This window comes from Berghia stephanieae, chromosome 2 (assembly GCF_034508935.2).
Source record: "Berghia stephanieae isolate SIO BIC M18660-M18661 chromosome 2, UCSD_Bste_1.3, whole genome shotgun sequence".
In the NCBI taxonomy this organism is placed as follows: domain Eukaryota; kingdom Metazoa; phylum Mollusca; class Gastropoda; order Nudibranchia; family Aeolidiidae; genus Berghia; species Berghia stephanieae.
Genome location: NC_088361.1, coordinates 13255481 through 13280811, shown reverse-complemented (window position 1 = coordinate 13280811; position 25331 = coordinate 13255481). Strand labels below are relative to the sequence as shown.

Below are 25331 nucleotides of genomic sequence, written 5' to 3'. Positions count from 1 at the left end.
GAACTAGATGCTCTGCGGTTTCCGGTTCGTTCCTACATCGGGTACATGTTGGACAGGTGGAAAGTCCCCACTGATGAAGCGATTTTGCCGTAAGGCAGGTTCTCGACCGAAGCCGATTCGCTACCACCCAGTGTCTTCTCTTACTGGTGGCAACTTCTCACCTAGTTTCGAGGAGTCTATGTCTCCGCCCCCTCGAGGGATTGACGTCGTCCAAACCGACTTCCATCTCGTATATGCATGTGACCATTTTTCTAAGTCAAGTTGCTGTGACGTGCACTCATTCCCGGATCCAGAATAAGTGGGATGGTAATTTATCACCAGCTACTTAGGCAATTTTGAATGTCCAGTCCAGCCCAATTCAATCTCACGTATTTCATAAAATATAATGTTTCATTTATCTCCTTTTGAGGGGTCCCGATAGCTCAACTGGTAGATCACTCGCTTCACACGCAAATAGACCGTGATCGATCCCGGGTGCAGTCGAGATTTTGTTTCTGACACACCCCCCTCTGTCCACCCAGCAGTGAATGGGTAGCCGAGTCTGTTAGATTTGGCGGAAAGTATTTTGCGAAAGACTAGCGTCCTATCCAAAGGACAGCAAGCAATAGCTATTGTCCGTTTTACGCTATAGAAACCGGGATAAACCGTAGCCACGAGGACTGCGGATAAACTCCGGCTCCATGAGCAACTACTTTTATATATAAATACACTATATGGATATCGACCTTAACGTTATTGACAAAAATAAATAGATAAATAAATAAATAAATAAATAAATATATAAATAAATAGATAAATAAATAAGTAAATAAATAAATATATAAATAAATAGATGAATAAATAAAAAATAAAACTAAGTAAATAAATAAATAACTAAAAATCATCTGCCTTTCTATTGGCGCTGAAATGACCTAAAAGTGTCGTAAGCGCCTAAAAACTAAAAACCCATAAAAGCAAACCAACACAACGAGTCCACCAAGTGAAGATAACTTGGTGCTGTCGTTTTAAGCGTTCTAGGTAGTGAGTAGTTTCAATTTTGTGTTCATTTTCTCCAATACGATGGTCCATAAGGTATCTTTTCGTGAATATATCTTATAAGTCGTTGGCACCATTCTTCAAATTTATGATGCCGGCGGTTTCGATTTATTACTAAGAACGACACCAAAGAGCCATAAAAGAGATTATAATGCTAGCTAGGCGATATTACATTTTATTTCGAACAGAGACAACGCTGTTAATGGCCAGGTACTTATTTTACACATGAGTACGATGAGATAATGTGAATAAAGAGCCTTCTCCAAGGACTCAACTGTACGCAGCTGGGGACTTGAACCCAGGCGAGTATCATACCACTGGACCACATAGCCACACGAACCTTCAAATTGTTGCCAGCCAGAGAAGCTAATATCCCATTTATTTTCTTTTTTATCATTTGCAATTCCCCTCCCTAACCCCAGCCCCACAACTAGTTTTGCATTCAACGGCTATATAATTCTTTCAATTGTGTGCATGTCTTTATTATTTGACAACACTTTGTTAGAGAGCATTCCGACCATATCAACCTCCATAAACAAAGGTTTCTCTCTCTTTTTAAAACTTCCGGTAGACTAAAAGGTAGAAATAATATTATTTCTAACTTTCATTTTACTTTTAATCTTTTAACATCGAGTTAATCTCTAATTTAATAAATGTAGATAAGTCTTAATTATATATATCATTATTCCATGATTTGTATTAAATAATTTATTGATTGGTAAAGAGATCGCAATGTTTGTAATTTACCATGAAATCTTTCCTTCTTTTGGCATTTGTCGTTTCCATCAGTGTAGCCAAAACATGTATATAGCTAGTAATTTGTAAACTCAATTAGATAATTCAAATTATTGTTTCAATTTTAAGATAAACATGAGGAAGTTCATGCGACCTGGCAGAGTTGTTCTGCTGCTTGGAGGGCGTTTCGCTGGACGCAAAGCTATCATTGTGAAGGTAAGTTCCCCGATGAACGATGTGTTTGAAACTGCACATTCTCATTCACATTCTAATTCTTCTTCACACACCACGACGACTGATCACTGTGTCAACGGTTTATGGACACACTTGATACTGATGTACTATTACAGTAGCAATTGCCAGTGGAGAGGATGTTCACTTATAACTTTGATTCTTTGGTGACAGTCATCATGACATTGACATGACTGAAAGTGAAAGTGTTGTTCATTAAAAATGTAGCATAATTGGCATACTGATTTACTGTTTGTTGTGGACAGTTCAGTGAGGCAACAGTACAAGTAGGTAGAAGGCGATGTCTGATACTGATGATACTGGCATAAAAATAAGTTTGCTGATAAGTGTCGTTGCTGTTGCATCTATTCATCATCTATGGCTATGGTTAGTCAAATTCAGACTCAGGCCTGTGGCTCCCTTGACACACCCACTTTTGCAATGCTAAACTTGACTTTAATTTTGCTTTTTTCTAAAGCCAGCTTAAGCTTTGATTAATTATGATCCTTTATAAACGATTTTTGTAGGCCCTATTCACGTCATGATTTGAGAATGGCAAAATTAAACTTTTAAATTTAAGATATTACTATCAACTGTTCATTAAATTTTCATTTCTTCCAGCTGATAATTTTAATTCATTGGTAATATGTCTCGTACACAGTAAACGGGCACCTAGCTTCAGGATCTACATACACGTAATCATGTATCATGTTTTAGGGGGGGGGGGGGGGCATTGAGCTTGGTGCATGGTAACTTTTGATTATGACCTTGATTTCTTTCATTCCCACCTCAACAAACCGCCCTTTTAATGTGCTATAGGCAGAACGTAAGCAATTGCTGGGCTGCTAGACGGTCACATGCCTAAACAAATTGACCAAACAGAGAATCTTTAGTCTGGCATTATACACCCATTGGTTATTAATCCATTAGCCTAGTGACAAATCCTACATGTATTTGCGAACCAAGCAGAAAGTTTTCCTTTTGTCATGAGATGGGAAGGGGAATGGAGAACACTATGCCAAGAGAGAAGAGGGGGGGGGGGGAGGGTATATGGGGGAAGATGAAAGAAACAATGGGTCATCTGGTGATGTAGATAAAAGAAGTGTTACAGAGTTACTTTACGGTGCATGTTTCGTGCAATTTTAACCTTAATAGTAACAGATTTTTTTCCAGATAATAGTTACCCTACTGTTAATGTAGAATACATCTTTTCACCAAGAGAGCAGGAAGAGTGTTTCGACTCAGGCTTCAATTAAGCTATAATTGCATTTTTCTTTTAATGATAACATTAAGACATAGATCTGTTTGGTTAAAGTAAGATTGAATCTCACCTTTATTGACTGCTTTAAATAAATTATACACACACACACAACAGCAAAGTCCATCTATTGCTTGTATTTTTGCGGCAAACCAGTTACAGTGTACGCAGATCTTGAGACTAGGTGCTCAGTTACTGTGTATGTAGACTCTCTAATATTAATGATGAGGATAATAATAGTGATCATGTTACTAGAATATAATTGGACAAATTGCCAAATGGTAGGCCTATTAAAATTTAAGCACCACATTGTTTGCTCAAACTAAAATACACAGATAATTAGGAATGAATATTATTACGTAGCCATGTACCTTGTACTAGTTTAGTTGGGAAAATTAGTTAATGTTGTGGTTATTGTGTGCTTGTTATTTTTTTGAATTTAGTAAGAAAAAATTGCCAGATAGAAGTCCTGATAGCTTGATTAGTGGAACCATAAATTTACATGCACATGGTTGCCAAATTGCCAGTACATTCAGAATTCCAAGTCATTGACAGCACTTTAGGCAGGCTGATGGCATTGACGTATTCCATTTTGAAATTTTTATTAATTTGCCTTAATTTATTTGTTACGAATTGTCATTTTATTTGTGGCTAGCTTGTCAACAATTTCCTTTCTTTTTTCTCTCCAGAACTTTGATGAAGCAACCTCTGATGCCCCCTACAACCATGCTCTGGTTGCCGGTATTGACCGCTACCCCAGGAAAGTTATTCGTAAAATGAGCAACAGAAAAATCCAGAAGAGGGTTAAGATTAAGCCTTTTGTTAAAATCTGCAACTACACCCATCTTATGCCAACCAGGTAAACAAGAATGGTAGTTGATCTTCTCTGTTATTTGACTTTCCATTTTTTAGTTCTCAACATGAGAGAAGATTGATTTTTGTGATAGGTTTAAAATTTAATTTTAGCGTAACTGCACATTGCAATTTATAAAATTGTATTTTTGTTCTGTATTTTAAAAATGATTCTTAGAAGTTTTGATTTAATATTTGAGGATGCATGCAAGTATTACCACATTTGATGCTCTTGCAGGGTTATATTTTTATTATCATACATACATTGCAACCTCCTAATGACATGTATTGACATATTGTCAAAGTCCCATTTTTACCCCTTATACACTATTTGTAATGAAATGTCTAAAATGACAAAATCTTACAAAGCCCGCATATAGCGACATAACAACTTAAGACATTTAAAGATTTTAATCAAATAGCTTACTTGCCCCTTAATAAAATCAATGCTTTGTAGTTTATAACAACTCGTTTGTTCATCAATCAGTAAATGTTTGTTAGTAACCAATTAGAGAGACGCCCTCACTTCAGTCTGATGAGGATGACAATGATGAAACTGTAGACGTCATTGGTTTCCAGCTTTGAAGCAAAAGTAGCAATTGAAACTTTTTGGGGCTTTGGAGAGCAAAGCAGAGATGTGTGTCTTAATTATCAACAAAAGACAGCCCACGATTAAGGATTTCTTTACATCACCAACATTACAAGATCCATCCTGTAAAATGGCCCTTTTAAGGGCCACCAAAAACACAATTGACTGCCTTTTGGTGCAATGCATTTTGCCCATGGATGCCACTGCAATTTCTGTCCCTGAAAATCAGATTATCTGGATCCCCACTCCTGCAGGATTGGGGTCCAGCTGTGGCCTTCGTAAACTTTAGGCCTGACACTGACCAAAAATTTACGTCACAAAAGAAAATGATCACCAAATGAAAGTGAAAAGTGAGTTGTTGTTAGAAGTGCACAAGGAAACATGATTCTATTGATTGAGCTATTGAAAACAAATGACAATTAATTTTTTTCCTGTGATCTTCATCTTCTTTTCTGACATTTTTTGGGTTAGTATCAGGCCATGAGTTTACGAAGGCTGCAGTCCAGCCCCATCCCCCTCTGTCATTAATATGTACAGACGAGTGCATTCTTGTACTAATTTATCAATTTTAGCTTGATTTTATAGTGTTAATATTAACTTTATATATATTTTGTTAGTATTTATATTTTTTACCTCAACGTATATTTACTAATTTGCCTTGTAGGTACTCCATTGATTTGAGCTTTGAAAAGACTTATCTGAATAAGGAATCCATCAAAGATCCTGCACTTAAGAGGAAGGCAAGAGCAGAAGTAAAAGCTAAATTTGAAGCAAGGTAAAGTAAATCAACACTCTATTATTACTTTCCTTCATACTGATCAAAAGATGCACTTTTAATGAAAGGATGATTGCTTAACCCTCTTGATGCTTAATAAAGAAAAAAATTGGGGTGTCTAAAAAGGTCTTTAATTTTCGATTCTCAGCCATCTAAACTAAGGTCACTTAAATATTAGATGTGGAATGAAATGGGGATTCCACGCTTCCTCCAGGGTATCAGCTTTCATAAAATTTTGGTGTTTAATAAATACAGGAACCCCATCGGTAATCACAAGGTCAGGTTCGATCCCCAGTCGAGGTCGAATGATTTTTTGGGATGTTTTTTTTCTTGCTTTGTCTGGCACCTTTCATACACACTTGTTCAGTTCTTTATCTTACACTGGTGTCTGCTCCTCAATTTCTTAATTTGATATTTTAAAACATAACCCGCTGGGGCCACACTTGGGCACAATTTACGCAGGGGTCCGCTTTTAGGACCGCCCCACTATTGGAAAGTTATGATAATCATGTTTGATTTGTTCTCAACATCTGTCTTTCTCTTCTTTTTATTTTACTTTTGAGTCACTCCAGTCTTTACTGTTTTAGAAATGGCTTTATCACTATTTTGATCCAATCCAGTGCATTGTCATCTTCTGGTTGGCAGTTCAGTGGTGATCAGCTCTGAAAGTATACTATATTATATGTTTATTCATTCTGGTCTATTTGCCAATTTCGTATAAATGCATGATCAGCTTCGATGCCCTTTTTTCCCTTGTTCCCAGACTCTGGGTGTTTAGGAGATCACCACTGTTCTCATATAAGAAGGTTTTACTGGATTTAATTTTTTTTTTTTTTGTATTTTTTTAACGCTCAAGATCAATTATATTTTCCCCCTTATTAATTTTTTTTTTTTTTTTTTTTTGTTTCAGGCACAAAACCGGAAAGAACAGATGGTTTTTCCAGAAGTTGCGATTCTAAATAAATAAAGATGTATAATGTTTATTTTTGGTTGATTTTTATCATTTTCTGTCATGTTTTCTTTTTGTAACACCTTTACTATGCAAGGTGGCTGTAAACTTTCTCTTCTTGGCAAACAAATCTGCTAGCTATTAAGTTTCTCAACTCATTCCCATTCCATTTTTCTGTCCTTATGGAAGGAATCTTTGAATCTTACCTTTGGGGTGGGAATGGCACTCTTATTGTGTCTATATCCTCTTTTATCTGCAATCTGTTTCTTATTCTTATCTTCTGGGTGGGATTCCTGACCTCCCATAGTGGGCAGGGAGGTACATACTATGTCTTCTATCCCCCTATATCTGTTTTCCAACTTGCTTTCTGTCTTTGTCTTGGTATGAGATTACTTGGTTTTGTCCTGGGCCTGGGAGGGAAACGGTCAAGTGTATCAGTTAGTTTTGGGAGATGATATTTTTTCCTTGTAAATCATTTCTCTGACTGTTATGCACTGTATCCTTTTTCCTTTTACATATATGTATGTTTTGTAAACAATTGAGTGTGTTCCTATTGGTGGGGACCTGTGCTTGTGTTTGGATGAGACATTTTCATTTATTGATCTCAAAGTCCTACGGTTGGATGGGAGCATCACCCTTGAATCATATACCTATGATGTTCGCATGGGTGTACGATCCGATAGTGATGTCGTTTCTTCTTCTCTTTACTAGCCTATCCTGCTTCTTTGGTTTGTGATTGTATTTTTGACAGGGGATATTTTTTTTCCTGTAAATCCTCTGCCTGTTTGTTCTTGGTTATTTATAATTTAGCTTATGATATCTTTAGGTTATGATTTTGATTGACATTTGTACTATTTTTGTTGGATTGCTTGTTTTTTTGTTTCAGCGGTCTCTCATATAACCTCAATTGTGTTGGAAGAGACCTAAAGCAACAAACAAACAAAAAAATCAAAGTCCTACACTGATAGTGTGCTTTTGGAATCTACATCTGTTCCCCATTTGAACCAATTCCCCTTTGTTTTGCTTTTTCTTGGATGTTTTAATTGTAATTCTAGAACTTTTTACTATCCCATTTTTTTACTTTTTACTGGCGCTGATATGACCTAAATGTATTCCAAGTGCTGTAAAACTCTTAGAAACAAAGTTAAAACATTCTTATCTTCTCGGTTTCCTTTTGGCCTTCCATAATGGGTTTGAAAGGTTGCTCCTGTTGTCCTTTTTATTCCTCTGGGTGGGGTTCCTGACCTCCCATAGTGGGAAGGGAGGCACTCACTCTCTCTTATGTCCCCTATCTGTCATCTGCATTTTTTGCGGCCGCAAATTTTGGCAAATCGTGGCAAATTTTGGGAAAAATAAGAAGCGAAAACAAAATAACGAAAAAAAAATTGCGAAACTTGAGAAATGTTGCTGCTTTGCCTGGTCCCAAACCAAGGGAAGCTACTCCCTACGGATAATGATCCTTTAAAATCTTTGTAACAACGCTATTCACAGTCATGCATTTCTTCTAAGTCAATAATTGATCACTTAATCAACTTCTGTCATATTAGTTTCCAAAGTCTGTCAAATTTAGGTCAAGTTCGGCAAATTTTGGGTTTTTTTGTTGGCAAATTTTAGGTCCCAATTTGGCAAAAAATGCAGATGACAGCCCTATATCTGTTTTCCGAGTTGCTTTCTGTCTTTTTCTTGGAACTGGATTACTTGGTTTTGTCCTTGCTCTGGTCGGAGTCCTTGATTGAGAGGGAAACAGTCAAATGTAAAGTTTTGGGAAATGACATTTTTTTCCTTGTAAATCAATTATCTCTGTTATTACTGTTGCATTTTTTTTGTTTTAAATATATGATGGTTTGTAAACATTTTAGTGGGAAGCTGTGCTTGTGTCTGGGTGAGACTTCAAGGTAATATCAGACTAAGCACACTCCTGATATAAAGCCAACACTGTTGGGACCAGAAAGGTGGTCATTTTAATACAGGATTATCCCTGGGTGGGGTTCCTGACCTCCCATAGTGGGCAGGGAGGTACATACTGTGTCTTCTATCCCCTTATATTAATATTATATTATCTGTTTTCCAACATTCTCTCTTTGTCTTGGAATGGGATAACTTGGTTTTGTCCTGGCCCTGGCTGGGAGGGAAACAGTCAAATGCATAGTTATTGTTTTGGGAGGTATCTTTTTCCTTGTAAATCATCTCTGTTATGTATTATTATATATTTATTTTGAATGTATAATGTAAGCATTTGAGTGTATTCCTCTTTGTTGGATCTTGTGCTTGTGTCCGGATGGGACTTTAAGGTGATCTCAAACTTAGTACATTGGTGGTATGCTCTTGGAATCTACTTGTTCCCCTTTGTCTTCCTTTCTCTTGGGTGCTTTAACTGTAATTTTAGAACTTTTTACTATCCCATTTTCTTCCTTTTTACTGGCGCTGATATAACCTAAATGTGTTGCAAGGCGTAAAACCCTTAAAAACAAACTGGATTATCCATTAACTTAATGGTCTCAAATTCCTACTTTTTGACTTTCTTTCTGATTCTACACTTGGACTGAAAGGTTGGCAGATCTATATGGAGACGATCCTTCCTTGGTTAGTGAGTCCACACCACGGCCATCTTTTACTTTTATCCCCACAACAGTGTTGCCAACTTCCAGCATCATGGAGTCCTAGTCCCGATTTGTTTCCCTTTTTATCATTGACAATAGACAATGCATTTTAATTTTACTCAGGGCAGGGAGGTACATACTGTGTCTTCTATCCCCTTATATCTGTTTTCCAACATGCTTTCTGTCTTTGTCTTGGAATGAGATTACTTGGTTTTGTCCTGGCCCTGGCCGGAGTCCTAGCTGGGAGGGAAACAGTCAAATGCATAGTTATTGTTTTGGGAGATGATATTTTTTTTCCTTGTAAATCATCTCTCTGTTATGTATTATTATATTTGTTATTTTGAATTTATAATGTAAGCATTTGAGTGTATTCCTCTTTGTTGGATTTTGTGCTTGTGTCCGGATGAGACTTAAAGGTGGTCTCAAACTAATTACTTTGATAGTGTGCTCTTGGAATCCCTATTTGTTCCCAGTTTCCCTAAGTCTTACTTTTTCTTAGGTGCTTTATTTGTAATTCTAGAACGTTTTACTATCCCATTTTCTTCCTTTTTACTGGCACTGATATAACCTAAATGTGTTGCAAGCTCCGTAAAACACTTAAAAACAAACAGCATTTTAATTTAGCAAAAATCCTGCATAGTGATAGGCAGTAATCACCAACTTCAAATCGACATTAAAGGTAACATTTCTGATCCAATGGAAATGTTTGCTTTCTGACCAATGAAATCCCAGTCTAAGCTATTGAAACTGCTTGATTGACTGATCAATGATACCCTGTTCACTCTGAACCAGTTGATGTGGTCGTTTTCTGTAGGTGAGACAAACAGACCTAACTTACCTGGCGCTTCATATCGCACAAGCGCTCCACACTAACGCAGTAGAAAAAAAGCTTTTATATAGCGCAATGTCCACTAAACGTGCTCAAAGCGCTTTACAAGGGATCCCTGTCCAACAGCAACATTTAACATTTAGGACAAGACATGACTCCTGTAAGGCAATATTATAATTGTTTTCGGACAGAGACAACGCTGTTAACGGCCAGGTACTCATTTTAATTTTAAACCTGAGTACGGTGAGAGAATGTGAGTAAAGAGCCTTTTCCAAGGACTCAACTATGCGCAGAGCGAGGCTCAAACCCAGGACCTTCCAAACCGAAAGTGAGTGTCATACCATGAGACCACATAGCCACACATCTTACTGTTAGTTACATATAAGATACTGTGCTATTGATCCAATATCCTGATCATGTTGTCCACCCCTTGTAACAAGTTGAAGAGAAAAGTGCTGACCTTTAGTGCGTGGGAGAGTGCCACTAAGGTCGAGTGTGACCTGGCTGGAAGGTCCTGCATTCGAGTCCTGTTTCAGACACTTTCGTTTTTCTCCTGGGGCATAATTATTAACCCCCAATTTGCTCTCTTTGGATTACATGAATTACATGTAATCCTGTTGACAGATGTTTGTTAGATATGGAATACTGTTTTTTTTGTTGCCTCAAAAGGAACAGACCTCGGTGAATTCTCATAATGACCATGATAATTATGATCAAACATAGGGCTGAGAATCTCCTGCCTAAATGTTGGTTCATCTCTACCCCATCACCATCACAATTCTGCCCTTTTCAAATTTTTCTGTGAATTTAGACACTCGCCATCGCCACAACCACTACACATCTAACATCCTTACCCCAAATACAACAATCATCCAACCACCATAACAACAATATAATATTCTATTTACATACAGTATCCGCTGGATTCAAGCACACTGAATTGCAACACGCTCTGCAATACATTAAACTGGAACTGGGTGACTGAATTTTATCTATAATTATAATCAAAGACACCTGTACCTGGTGTAGGTGTCCTTGTCTATAATATAATAAGTTACTTCACATGAGCATTGGATTTCAGCACGCTTTTTGGCTTCTACTTCTTCTGAGAGCGTGCTAGAATTCAGCAAGAACTAGATATATATTAATTAGATGCAATTAACAACGATTGAGGTGCAATATGATATCAATTTTAATGGGCATTTAGTAAAAGTATTAAAAAATCATATAAATATGAATACCTAGGATTAAAACTATCAGCATGTTGCAAAAAGTATGTAAATTATCCACTTCGTTGATTTGTTTTTATGAGTTTTACTTCTCTTGAAACACTTTTTTGGTAAAGCACTAGACTTATACGCAAATATATTTAACAAAGTTCTTTGCCATAGGCCAATGTCCTACCTAAAGGGTAGCAAGAAAATGTTACAAATATTTGATGCCATAGAAACCAGTATAAAGGGCTTAATGGCTGTAAAGGATTAATTTGTTATGATGGGATGAGTCAATATGTTAGTTCCTTAAACAATAACATCAACACCATTATTCCTTTTAACTCCATCTGGAGCATAGGGCATCCACCACAGGTCTCCATCTGGGACAGTCTCTGGCTACCACCTTTCCCCCCCCCGCCCTTACACACGACATTTTGTTATTTTTCAATTCAAAATGTCTTGTTCTCCGCCACGTTGTGGGTGGGCATCCTCTTCGGCGCTTTGCCTTGAGGGTCCCAGTCCTAGTCAAGTAATAAGTGTTGTTCTTGTCAAACAATAAGGTTTGTGCAATTGATTTTGCTTTATGAACACTGGATGCTTTCGATCAGATATTAGATAGATTCTACATAGTTTGTTGATGAAGTTGATTTTTTTTTCTTTCTTTATTTAGTCATACAATATACATGGACCTTTAATAAAAGTACCCGTAAATAAAAAAAAAAAAAAAAAATAAAGCCGAGTGTCTCTTCGTCTACTGACAAAGACCAAGGGTTAGTACATTGCTTACTTTGTGTTGTTAGAGTCACTCTGGCTTCCTTGATTTTCTTTCCAGCTTAACTGCCTCACTTCGACACCTTTAGGTTTTAGAAATTTAATTTTAAAAAAGGTTGCCCCTGACTATAAATTATATTAAAATTAATAATAAATCGTAAAATCAATAAATGTAAATTAGGGGCTATTAAATCCCTATACTTATATATTTATTAGAGAGAGAAAATAAATGGACGGAATTAAGCATATAATATATCACAGTTTGAGTAATTTAATAATCAATCAAATAAAAAAAAGATAGACGAGGAAAGGAGGAAAAGAAGACGAATCTTTTCATCGAGTACTATTAGTACATACTATCTAAAAAGTAATTTTAAAAAATGAATATACAGTACAGCCCGTGCATAATGGCCTCGGTTGCAATGGGAGCTTGGCTCCAGCCAGGGGAATATAAAAAATCCCCGTTCTACAGCCTTTATAACTGATATAAACCATGCGTGGCTATAACAGGGAAGGGATGGAAGTCACAGTCACATCGTCTGATTTATTTACTTAGGAAGGTAACTGTAAATGAAATGTGTTCCTTGTGTTTTTGTTTTTAAAAAATTTCCCTTCAAATTCCATATGGATATAACAGGACTTGGCTAACGGGGACTTTTTCCTTGTCCCACTATTTCTGTTGTATCCGAGTTCTAATGTAACAGATTATTTTAAAAAACAAAATACCAACAACAACAAAAGAACCCAATGAAAACATAAATACATTACTAAAACCTAGATCGACAGCAGAGAAATATTCGACCAAATATTTGTTCTTTTTTTGAAGCTGTTATAATCATTATTGTTTCTTACTAAATACAGTCCACGGTTTCTAGTAGCTTAGAATCACAGGGTACTATCTAGTGTGTTTTTAGTTTGAATCATGACATGAAAAGTTGAAAAGAAGAAAATGTCTAGATCTCCATACAAAGATAGGTGACCATCATGCAAAATTGTTCCACATGCATGTTCTTTAGGCAATCAGGTGTGGGTGCTTTCTCTTACTTTTGATTTCACCAACATCTCCATACGTAAATTCTAAAATATTCTGACTTCTGTACTAATTTTTAAAAAAATGAAAGTAGAACAAAAAGCCTTCTATTTAATACCTCAAGAAAATGAATTAGGCCTACTCCACTATAACTTGTCCAAATATGTCTCAATAAATTCTATGAGCTGAAGTCCTACAAGCTTAATTAAAATACCTATCTCCCAAAGATATCTACTAAGAGTTCAAAACCACTGGTCACACCACAATAGTACCTTTTGCAGAGTCAGTGATCACAGCGACAGGGAGGGAGAGGCTTTTGGTTTAGTAAAAAAAATAAACTATACAAGAGGACCCAAAATGCATCAGACACGTAAGCAGACTATGTTTATAGTAAATGCAATTCATTTTTACTTTTTCCCCGTGCCAATGTTTTCAAAATCGTAATATTCCTATAAATTTAAAACTAAAAATAATCCTCGTCTTCATCCTCATCAACAAATGCCTGCCTTGCACTTCCTCTTCTTTGAGTGGAAACAGCTGAACCTTTTCTTCCTTTTTTATACTGTTGATTGCTTTCTAGGTCGGTTTTGCTTCTCTTGTAGCCTGGAACAGATTCAATATGAATTTTTTATAGAGCATCAATGGTTATCATAAAAGGAAATCTGTTCCATCGTATTTTTAATCTATTTTGGGGTACAAGATGCTTTTGTAAATATAATTATAAGTAATTGTTTAAATTAGATAAACGGCAGAATTGTCTTTCTAGGAGTAATTGCATATGGAAAAGGCACATTTAGTTTTTATTGCCAGTTTTATATGCTCTGGACAGCGATTGACGCAACTGTAACTTGTGATGAAGAAAGAATAAATATAATAAAAATATTAAAAAAATTTCTGATGGCATTAATTTCATCTAATGACTATAATTTGTTTCCTAATATTAACTCACTCAACCCTAACACCGACTATATCTGTAGTTTACACAGGTTAATTTTTACCCCATGCCTATTTATTACATTTTTCTGAGACAAATTCTAGGCATAGTATCAAAGTTAATGTTTGCGGGTGGTTGGATGGGAGCATCACCCTTGAATCATATACCTATGATGTTCGCATGGGTGTACGATCCGATAGTGATGTCGTTTCTTCTTCTCTTTACTAGCCTATCCTGCTTCTTTGGTTTGTGATTGTATTTTTGACAGGGGATATTTTTTCCCTGTAAATCCTCTGCCTGTTTGTTCTTGGTTATTTATAATTTAGCTTATGATATCTTTAGGTTATGATTTTGATTGACATTTTGTACTATTTTTGTCAGATTGCTTGTTTTTTTGTTTCAGCGGTCTCTCATATAACCTCAATTGTGTTGGAAGAGACCTAAAGCAACAAACAAACAAACAAAAAAGTTAATGTTTTTAGTTTTTGCATGTTAATGATAGTTGAATAGAACTATCTAGTACATGCTCATTTTTATTAACTTTTTTTTTTCCTTTTTGAAAAGTAGAAAAAGTCTCTAGGATTGAGTGAGTTAATATAATTCATACCTTGGATATTATAAATATAACATATTGAAGACAAAATATGGGAAACTATAGATCAATCATAAAAAAAATCTATGACAATTTTATGTAAAAACCATGACCCAGTCCCTTACCAAAATCATCATCTCGAGGTTCTTCACGATGGAGTGACATCGCCGACCTGACACGTTCTACATTGTCTTTGAGGTCCTTTGCCAGGCGTTTGGCTGCCTTAGAATCTGTCTGTCCTAAATGTTTGGAGACAAAGAAAAACAGTAATGTCATTACTTATTGAAAAAGACTTATTATACTTGTAGCTGTATGTAACAATGACATAAGACATTTCATATTGCACACAAAACAATCTAAACATTTGCCTTCTGTTTCTAACTGTTGTGTATTTAGTTTTTCTTTTGTTATATGGTTAAATTCTAAGAAATATAGTGTTATCAATCAGAAACTTTGACTGATCAAAACATAGAAGGAACAATATTGACGTCATTCAGCTCTTTGTTATTGTTTTCAGCCAGTCATTTTTATGAGCAGTTCTCACTATATTCCATTAATCAGACTATAAATGTTCAAGGTTACACACAGTTTTGTGTGTTGGTACGTTATATCTGGCTGGCGGATGTTATGAGCATTTTGGCTAAACGCATAGCATCAATATATTATATTATCACATAATCGAAGGAAATTAATTGTTCCCTCTATCAATGGGGGCAAGTGAAACTGGACCAACTCATTTATCAATATTACTATTACCCAATCAAATCATAGCTTAGTAACCTACTAGGAGCAGCTGGAACTATATATTTATATTTTATTATATAAAATTATTATGAACATGTGTAACTTATTTCAATAAATTCATAATTTTTGTCCTGATTCCAGGAAAATAAAATTGTTTTATGCTTTCAGCACACAGTGACAAAGCATCAGAGTCATGATTTTATGTGTGAATAAGTACCAGGCTTTACACGGTGTGTATATTGTAAGGATGCTGATTAAAAAAGAGTTCCTATGAGGCAATCCATAATGCATGAAACGTAATTTTGTGGTTCCAAATAGCCTGGGGAAATGTTAAGCCCAGTGAGCATGATTAAATGCAACTGAGCAATATTCTTTATTCTCCTCTTCTTCTTTGTGCCCCCCTCATATTGTCTTCATGGTTGAATGTATAATTGGTGAAGGAACGCTGTTGCCTTTTTCAATTCTGTCAGGGTCCCTACAGATTTGTCTCCTCTCTTGTCGTAGCATACTTTGGGCATGTCTGGATATAAACATCGGCATTTATTATATTTCTACAGTCCTGACCATTGTTAATGAATTGTCAAAATGGGACACTCAAGAGTATCCTTATGATCATCTCAGTTATGGGAAAGGCAACTAACTACACATATTATATCTCTACTGGAAACAGATGCAATAGAGTACCTGACGACAGCAAGTTTGGAAAAAAAAAACCAAAAAAAAAAAACAATCCATGAAAGCCTGAAAAGGGATCTTTCATGGTTTGAAATAATACAAAATGTAATAATTGTTTTATCTCATACACATTTGACCTCAAAGGGAGATGAATGTGCATTTTGTGTAGTGCTTTGAACACGATGAAAATGAGAAAATGTGTTTGCTAAATAATGATATTGTGAACCACAGAAACTGTCTGCCTCGTGCAGTCACGTGACACATCTCTTTTAGTTATGATCTGAGACATAATATAAAATAAATAAATAATAAATAAAGTTCCCTTTATTCATCCCATAGGGGAAATTAGTCTCTAGGGTCTATTCCAAAGGAAGACTGGAATAACCCAGGCATCAGCCGCAGTGCAGTTGATCAAACTCAGCACCTTTCATGTATGAAGCAAAGACCGCACCGTTGAGCCACCTTGCCCCATGTATGCTTTGGCTTTCTTCCTTTTGTTTATCTCATGACTAGGAAGTAGAATTCTGTAATTTTCATTCACTGATATAAAATAAGAATGCCCTGATTTTTTTTTCTTTGATCAATCTTACTTTACTTTCTTACTCGCTATAAATAAAACAAAGCAAACAAAAACAAATCCACTCCAATATAATGTGATATGGCCCTGAAAATGATCAAGATTACTTTATCTGGGAGGTCAGGAGATTGAGGTTTGAAAAGGACGATAAAAAATCCAGGATTGAAAGTCACAGCATGTCACTAGGGTCACCTGATTCCATGACTTTTGAAGACTGTCTAGGTCCTGTTCCATGCGACTTTATAAGTATCATGTCACTGGGTCACTGTTTCATGCGCACTTATGAATACATGTATGTCCCTGATTCCATGCGCACTTTTTATGAAAGATAATCATTTCAATAGGATTCAATAAGAGATGATGGTAGATTTTTATTTGTTATCAGTGGGTATTTTATTATTGGATTAGTTATTAGGTTGTGTATCTATGTTGTCAGCATGTTAAAAAACCCCAGTGAACATCACATTTATACAAGGAAAGGGTGGATGAACCAGTCATTAGTCTATGATCTAAGTATGTGTAATTACTACGGAGGACACACAGAGAGAGAGAGAGAGAGAGAGAGAGAGAGAGAGAGAGAGAGAGAGAGAGAGAGAGAGAGAGAGAGAGAGAGAGAGAGAGAGAGAGAGAGAGAGAGTAAGAGAGAGAGAGAGAGAGAGAGAGAGAGAGAGAGAGAGAGAGAGAGAGAGAGAGAGAGAGAGAGAAAATGGAAAAAAAGAAAAGTTTCTATTGAAAGATTACATCCTTCGAAAAATTTTGATTTTAATTCAGTGTGTATAATATGTCTACACTGAATTATTAACGAGTTGAAGGCATTACATATTTTAGTTTGAATGAGAGTAAGACTGTTAAAGATTGTAAAAATAATAATTGAATATGATAGATGATTGCAAATTTTAAAATTTAAACAAAAATTCAAAGAAAATAAATTAGTTTTGAAGGACAAGCCTGAAAATATATCATGGGATCATTGTCGATCTGAATCAAAATATTGAAAAATAAATGCAGTTTAATTGGAAGAGAGATATTATGAGTAAAAAATATAAGGCATCCACTCAAGAGAAAAACTGTTACACGAGACATGTGTTCGTTGTATGTACTTTATCAGTCTTTGGTATATTATGCATATTGCTTCAGGTCATTTCAGTATTTTTTTCTTCTTTTTAACATTTTTGACCTATCAAAATTTAGTATTTTAATCGGCCAAATAAAAATCTAAAAGGGTGTGAATGTGAAAATGCCAGAAAAAGCAGAAAGAATAATACACGAAAAATCATCCTATAAAATCAGACTCCTACAGCTTTTTCACTAGGGTCGAGGCAGGCTGATTTTTGGAGATGATTTTTTCTTTCCGCTTGTCTAGTACTGTTACTTCACATGTTTTCAGATTTTTATCAGGCATCAGAGCATGCTCCCAATCTTTTACATTTTTGTTTATTTGGCTGTGATGAGTAGTTGATTACAATAAAGATTTTTTACATTTTTGTTTATTTTGGCTGTGGTGAGTAGTTGATTACAATAAAGATTTTTTACATTTTTGTTTATTTTGGCTGTGATGAGTAGTTGATTACAATAAAGATTTTTTACATTTTTGTTTATTTTGGCTGTGATGAGTAGTTGATTACAATAAAGATTTTTTTACATTTTTGTTTATTTTGGCTGTGATGAGTAGTCGATCATTTTTTCAATATAATAGATTTTTTTACATTTTTGTTTATTTTGGCTGTGATGAGTAGTTGATTACAATAAAGATTTTTTACATTTTTGTTTATTTTGGCTGTGATGAGTAGTTAATTACAATAAGATTTTTTAATTTTGTTATTTGGCTGATGATAATAAAAAAATTTTACTTAGTCATAATCTATATCAACAAAATAATTGCTAATGCCCTTTTTCATGATAAAGAAACGATGATAAACTCAACGTTAATGGCTTTAAGGGTTCTTAATGACTGCTTTACTTTATTTGATGACTTTATGTGAGGAAATGGGTGAGCAATAACTGATGAGAAAAATAGGGTATGGAGAAGTGCCAGATGAAAACAGAATAAAAAGTCATGGGGTCAGTGTCAAACTCAGGATCCAATTGACACGATACCCTCCGCATGGCCGAGAGAGAGAGAGAGGACAGTGAATGGTCGCTCAACTGACTGAGCTATCCAGCCACATTGCAGTCGGATGTACTGTCCTGTCTTTCTCAGTCAGGCGGAGGGTGTCGTGTCAATTGGATCCCGAGTTTGGCACTGACCCAGTGACTTTTTATTCTCTATTTTCATCTGGCACTTCTCCATACCCTATTTATCTCATCATTATTGATACAAGTGCCCGCTCCACACTTTTTCTGAATGTAAGCAATACCCTTAACTGTCTCAAAACTGAATTTCTTAAAATTGATGAAATACAAGTGCAGGATTTTGCCTTTTTGAAGACATAAAGGAATAACTAGGTTCTATATTTTATTGTTAAAAATAAGACTGCTGTTATATAGGGAATGAAATTAGCGGAAGAGTAGTGTCCCTTGATTGAACGTCACCCATAGTCTGTGACGTCACCAGCGGAAAAGTTATTAGAGAGAGAACGTCATGTTGGTTGTGTGCATGCGTCTCTCGTCCTTGCTTCCAATCAAGGGACACTACTCTTCCGCTAATCTCATTCCCTATTAATCCAAGGTTGTTATTTTTCTACATGTTATAAATCACCTGATCCCTTTCTTCCTGTGGAGTCAATATTCAGGGGACAGAATTTAAGAGAGACTGGTTAGTACAAACAATCATCAAAAGCATTATGAAAATAACATGTTTTGATTTTAAGATAACTCTTTGGGAAAAATATGAAATATTAAAGCGTTCCATCAATTATAATTCAATGTTCATAGTAAAAAATTGTTTCCATTTTAATGATAATTGAAACGAACAATGGGCTTGCTTCAACATTATTGTAATGGACAATCGTTGGTTTGAGAGTATTTCCATTATAACAATGAGCACATAACAACTTGATTTATCAAACCTGCAAAAAGTTTTCCACCAATATGAAAAATAATAAGAGAAAAAAAAGCCATGAATCAACAGACAGTGGATGCTCCAATGTTTTGTGGAACTTGCCTGATCTACATATAAATAAATATATCATGACAAAACACTCAGCTCTACCAATAGTACAATAAGTGTGTTCTTTTTCTGTACTTAAATTCATAACACACAAAAAAACAACAACATTCCTTCAATTTGAAGTTCATAATTATGATATACCTACTTTTCATCAAACAAAGACACCAGAGTCTCCTTAATCAGTGATCAACAATGGTAACTTGAAATACAGAAGACATGCAAGTAACATACGATAAAAGCTCATTACTGGTTCAGGTAGAATTATTTTCTTGTTTTTTTTTCAGTATGTTTGTTGCTGTTGTTTTTTAGTAATGTTGATTTTAATTGATATTAAAAGAAAAAATAATAACCGACACCCTCTTGAATTTTGTATTTTCAAAGAAAGATGCAACTTGGGGTTAATTGGTCACTGAGGATATTGATGTCTGAATTTCAAGTTTATCTAAAAAAACAAAACAAAACAAAGACATTGTTGACTTCAGTTAAAAAAGTAATGTGGACGATTTCTAATAGATAGAATAAATATGATAATGTGTTGTCAAGTTCATGTTAATCTTTAGCCAAATGATTTCTGATGACAAATTCATCCAAACTGATTTACTTGTAATACCAAGAACCTATCAGAACTCAAATTAGGAGAAGGAAATAGAGATTGGTTGGTAACACATTAAGAAGACTAGGGAGGAACGTCACCCACCAGTTCCTCGATTGGAACCCCCTAGGGACACAAAAGGTGGGGTGTCCAAAACAGACATGGAGGTGCTCACTGTCTGACGAACTGAAGATGGAAAGCCTCACTTAGGAGGCTACCAAGAAGATGGCCAAGGACAGAAACAGATGGCAGACGCTCATAGAGGCCCTATGTTCCAAAAGAACGACAACAATTTACTAGTTCTGCCATGCAATTCATTATAAACTTATCTCATGACAAATGTGATAAATCTTCAAGCTGCCAGATCCCCTCAATAACCATTTGCCAAACTCTTCACCACTTACTATCAAGGTTCTACCTATAAATATCTCATATTTATTTAGTTCCATACTTTGAAGATAATTGCGACTGTAATGGTGTAAATAATCATATGCAACCGAAAGGTGGTTACTAAATTTAAACAATCATACAGCCTATTATTTTTTCAATCATAATAATTTCATTATACACATAGAATAAAGCAATACATGTTTTTGTAAATATGGATCAGGAAAAGGTATCCACAAAACTATCTCAGAAAATTTTGGATCAGGAAAAGATAACCAAAGAAACTATCTTCGAAAATTTTGGATAAAAAAAAAGATAACCATGAAACTATCTTATAAAATTTACTTTCCTGCAGTACCAAACTTCAAACAATGGTTGTTTGCAAAATAGGTTATGAAAAGCATTTCACGGTAATAAGACCTCATGATTCAAAAATATAATGACACGCATGAATGTGTTATCTTGACACACACTATCTGCACATTTGACACAAAGTCTGGCCCTTACCTGCCGTTGCAGCTGTGACTGCATTCTGTAAATCAGCTTGTGAAATGTCGCTCACGGCAGCCAATTGGGTTAAAAGGTTTTGTCTTTCAGACTGGGATGGTTAAAAACAAATAAAGAAGGGAGACATTAAAAAAAAAAAATTGAATGAAATTGTTATCAAATTTAAATCCTCAGGAAGAAATTCATTTTCATTTTGAGGATGGAATTGATCACGATTATATTGATGATGCTAAAGGGTGGTCATAAAAGTAAAAGTTAACCAAAAAAAAAGTGTCAAATCTGATTTGACATTAGCACATCAATGATTGAATAGGCTTAAAAAACCCAAAGAATCAACCAGGGTTAAAATGCTGTAAAACTGATATGACGAAAATATTTTAAACATTCCCTAGTTTCTTTGACTGTGCACTGCCAAATGTCAAAAGCTAATCAGCCTAGGGGTGTGTGCTGATAGGGATAATAATACTACAGTCATTAAAAATATGTTGGTTTTTTCTGATAAGAAATTCAATGGCAGTAGTTTACTGGAATTAAGCGAGAAAAATTTATCGCCCATCCAATTGAACTTTGATATGAGGAAAAATAACAAAAATACTGTTTAGAAAGGGAATCAAGTTTTCGATTAATCTTCCTAAAACAATTTAGATGTTGTTTATAGGGATTGAGAGAAGGTCGTTACTTGTGACAGATGTGAAGACATTTAATGTTTAATTTGAATCTAAACTCATGGAAATTCTCTATACTAATTATTTTACAAATTTCCAATTATTTTATCTCTCTTTCCTCTGGTAATATTTCTCCAAAATAAGATTTACTTTTTTGTCACGGTTCTCATATTCAACCCAGGAGATTGAGCATCAATTATGTTTTGTTTTTAAGGGTTTTACGGAGCTTGCAACACATGTAGGTCATATCAGCGCCAGTAAAAAGTAAAAAAATAGGATAGTAAAAAGTTCCAGAATTACAATTAAGGCATTCAAGAAAAGGTAAGACAAAGGGGAATTGGTTCAAATAGGGAACAGATGTAGATTCCAACAGCACACTATCAGTGTACTTAGTTTGAGATCACCTAAAAGTCTCATCAAGACACAAGCACAGGTCCCCACTAAGAGAAACACACTCAAATGATTTACAAATCATATATAATATAAAGAAAATATAATACAGTGCATAACAGAGAGATGATTTACAAGGAAAAAAATATCTTCAAAAACTAACTATACATTTGACTGTTTCCCTGTCAGCCGAGGCATCCGGCCAGGACCAGAACAAAACCAAGTAATCTCATTCCAAGACAAAGACAGAAAGCATGTTGGAAAATAGACATAGGGGATAGAAGACACAGTATGTACCTCCCTGCCCACTATGGGAGGTCAGGAACCCCACCCAGGAGAGCATCAATTAATAAACGACACAGCATCAAATCAAAATATTTTACCATTTACAAAAATCCTTAATGACTTTTATTATATTCATGACTCAAATTTTTAAAAAATTGATACATTATTCTAACAACCTTGATTAAACGTTATAAGAAATTGTTTAGCTCTGTATGTGTCACACGTTTTTTTACAAAATATTGCGTATTTATTTTACAATTTTAAGTATTTCAGAAAATAAAACAAAAAATTTCACTTACATCAAGCTCCTTGCGTAATTCCACTTCCAACTGTTGATTGAGTTCATTCTTGCTCTTTTCTAGTTCTGCTTTCATCTCCAGCTCTAGCTCTTTCAATGCCTTTGCGTGTCTTTGCTCAAGGAAAGATTGCATCAATGCAAGACTAGCATATCTAGAAAATAATATTTTGTATGAAATATTAAACCGCATGATAAATTCCTCTTCTGGACATGAAATCGGTGACCAAAAATGAATTGGAACAATTGTTTTACGATAATTTCCATGATTGATAACACTTAATCTTAACTTATATCATGAACAATATAAATAATGAATTAGATATAATGATGTGAAAGTTGAGGGGGAAAAAGATAATGTAAGATTATGTGAGCTATTTTGACAGTGTTATGAACTCACCCTGCTCCACGTTTCTGTTTTTCAGAGTACTCAGTGTGAGCCTCTTTCTCCAATTGAGATTCAATGTGGCTGAAATAAGAGTAGAAATCAATGTTTTGAAGACTCTGAATCCGATCGGAAATATTAAAGTACAAAAGGCCATAGGCTCATGAATGCGACTTTGTTCGTAGTTACAATAAATAAATAATCATGAGGTGATGAGATATTTCAAGACTGTCAGTCTTAGAATTTATCAGGTTGATGCCTCATTGTCTATAGCTATTATGATCTTAAAAATTATTGTAATTGAAAATAACATATTTTTGCTTTCAAAAATGTGATTATAACGAAATTTCACCATACATTCTTCTTCTTATATATGTAGTCAATGCATTATTTTTGATAATATGATACTTCTTTCATATAAATAAAATATTGATTTTGCTCAGGGACAAACTAGAACATACTCTCAAAGTAAAATTTGGTCAATTTAAAAAAACAACAAAAAACAGCAATAGTCATCTTTGGTCTCTCTCTCTCTCTCTCTCTCTCTCTCTCTCTCTCTCTCTCTCTCTCTCTCTCTCTCTCTCTCTCTCTCTCTCTCTCTCTCTTTCTCCCTCTTCCCTTCTTGCTACACTCCTCCATCCTTAATTTACATATATACAAAATCTCTGAGAAAGAACTTGATATTCAAGTTCTATTGGCTTTTCAACTTCACATATTCATTTCAGGTTTTTACTTTTCGATCTCTCTACACTGTGCTTCAAAGCCATGCCGTTGAGTGATTTCTGAGTGTGCTTTGAGGTACAGAGTAAAGCAGTATAACTTACTAGTATATTTTCTTAAAACAGTCTATTGCAAAGACTTTCTACCAGATATGAATTAGACCCAGCGACCCATTCACTGCTTTAGGGATCTAATACTTTGTCAGAAGGGCTATTTAGCACTCTTTGTTTATTTATAGTTTTTATTTCTTTATGTTTTATGAATTTTGATCCAACTTACTATTCCTTTTCGGCCCTCTTCTGAGCCAATTTTTCTAAAATTCTCCTTTCATGGTCGTCTCTGTGTCGCTGGAGTTGATCATTAAGATGGGAGACTTTGGCGTAATGGTGGTTCAAAATCTGGTCAGTCATGGATGGCCTCAGACCGCTGGCAGACGACACTTGTCTCTCCAAATTGTCCTGATCATGAAGAGAAATTCGAATAATATAACAATACAGACAGATCTGCCTACTTTTTTCAAAAATTAGTAAAATTACGAAATTTTGGGTCATATTTCAGAATATCGTGAGCATCTCAATGTCATTAAAACTTATTGAATATAAAAAATGTTGCCAGACTGCATCATTTTAAGAATTTTGTAGTGTTATTTAATCATCCTGTGAGTAAATTGTCGATTTTTAAAGTTAATTATTGCGCCTGCAATTCTTATCTCCTAAAAATTACTAATTTTTGTATTTTTAAGTTGGCAGGTCTGTATAAAATAAACATATATTAAGAGTAAACATTCGCACATATACTGTCCATTTCCACATGCTCAATGCACTTTATAATGCTTTAGCTAAAAGCTACATTAAATGGGGCAGCGTGGCTCAGCAGTATGGCCTTTGCTTCGTACCCAAAAGGTACCAAGTTCAACTTCCTGATGTGCTGTGTTGCCTTGAGCAAGTCATCTCGCCCTAACTTACTTTGTGGCTGACACCTGGGTTATTCCTGTCTGTCATTGGAATAGACCCTAAAGACAAATTTCTCCTTGGGAATGGATATAGGGAATTTTATTTATTTATTTTATTTATTAAATATTAAAAAAAAACCAACTCAATAACCTCATCAATATCCTATGCTGATTGATTCAAATTTGTAAAAGATATTCAAATCTTAAAACTATATTCAGTTTTGAGTAATAAAATCGAAAATGCCATCATAAATACCTGCAAGTCTTTCAGTACTGCATCTTGTTTTTCTATTATGGCCTTTCGTCTGGCTTGTCCAACCTGAACATTCATTCAATCCAAACAAACACAATTAAAATTTCTATAAATGAATTCAATGCAGAATAAAAACAGATCTTACTATTTGAAAACAAGGCATTTACATTCAACAATGTTGTTTAAGTACATAAATTAATGAGACTAGCCTTAAAGTTGAGGGATAATATCTTTGTTTCCATAGAATAAAAATATATATGCCTGGTTTTCCAGATCCTAATTTTGAGCATAATCTGCCAAAATCTTAAATAAGTAAAAGATAAATTAAAAAAAAAGAGATCGGCTATAATCGACTTGCACATATTTGCAGGTCTAAATAACTGAACGCCAGTATGGGCTCG

At 35.0% G+C, this 25331-nt stretch overlaps 2 protein-coding genes across 7 annotated transcripts in view; one reads left to right on the top strand and one right to left on the bottom strand.

Moving 5' to 3' along the window:
• Positions 1 to 1831: 1831 nt before the first annotated feature.
• Positions 1832 to 6458, top strand: LOC144964351 (large ribosomal subunit protein eL27-like). The gene is made up of 4 exons (XM_078898467.1): positions 1832 to 1986; positions 3949 to 4118; positions 5365 to 5475; positions 6386 to 6458. Exons 1-4 carry the CDS (start codon positions 1906 to 1908, stop codon positions 6432 to 6434), a joined length of 411 nt encoding a protein of 136 aa, XP_078754593.1. The 5' UTR covers positions 1832 to 1905; the 3' UTR covers positions 6435 to 6458.
• Positions 6459 to 11029: 4571 nt separating this feature from the next.
• The window catches only part of LOC144964349 (uncharacterized), a 48279-nt gene continuing 33977 nt past the window's right edge, over positions 11030 to 25331 (bottom strand). For 4 of the 6 annotated variants that reach the window (XM_078898460.1, XM_078898462.1, XM_078898464.1 and 1 more), the window contains 8 exons: positions 24934 to 24996; positions 24005 to 24183; positions 23021 to 23089; positions 22625 to 22775; positions 20986 to 21076; positions 19089 to 19103; positions 14520 to 14633; positions 11030 to 13471 (listed from right to left, as the gene is read on the bottom strand). In XM_078898460.1, coding sequence (XP_078754586.1) covers positions 13332 to 13471; positions 14520 to 14633; positions 19089 to 19103; positions 20986 to 21076; positions 22625 to 22775; positions 23021 to 23089; positions 24005 to 24183; positions 24934 to 24996 — 822 coding nt within the window. In that variant the 3' untranslated portion in view covers positions 11030 to 13331. The remainder of the gene's footprint in view (positions 13472 to 14519; positions 14634 to 19088; positions 19104 to 20985; positions 21077 to 22624; positions 22776 to 23020; positions 23090 to 24004; positions 24184 to 24933; positions 24997 to 25331) is intronic. The other 2 variants (XM_078898461.1, XM_078898463.1) reach the window with 1 other exon arrangement.

Bases quoted from the DNA above. Each gene is read 5' to 3' on its own strand.
- LOC144964351 (XM_078898467.1), top strand. From the start codon at position 1,906: ATGAGGAAGTTCATGCGACCTGGCAGAGTTGTTCTGCTGCTTGGAGGG. The intron at 4,119-5,364 runs GTAAACAAGAAT...TTTGCCTTGTAG, and splicing joins ACCCATCTTATGCCAACCAG to GTACTCCATTGATTTGAGCT. The intron at 5,476-6,385 runs GTAAAGTAAATC...TTTTTGTTTCAG, and splicing joins AAAGCTAAATTTGAAGCAAG to GCACAAAACCGGAAAGAACA.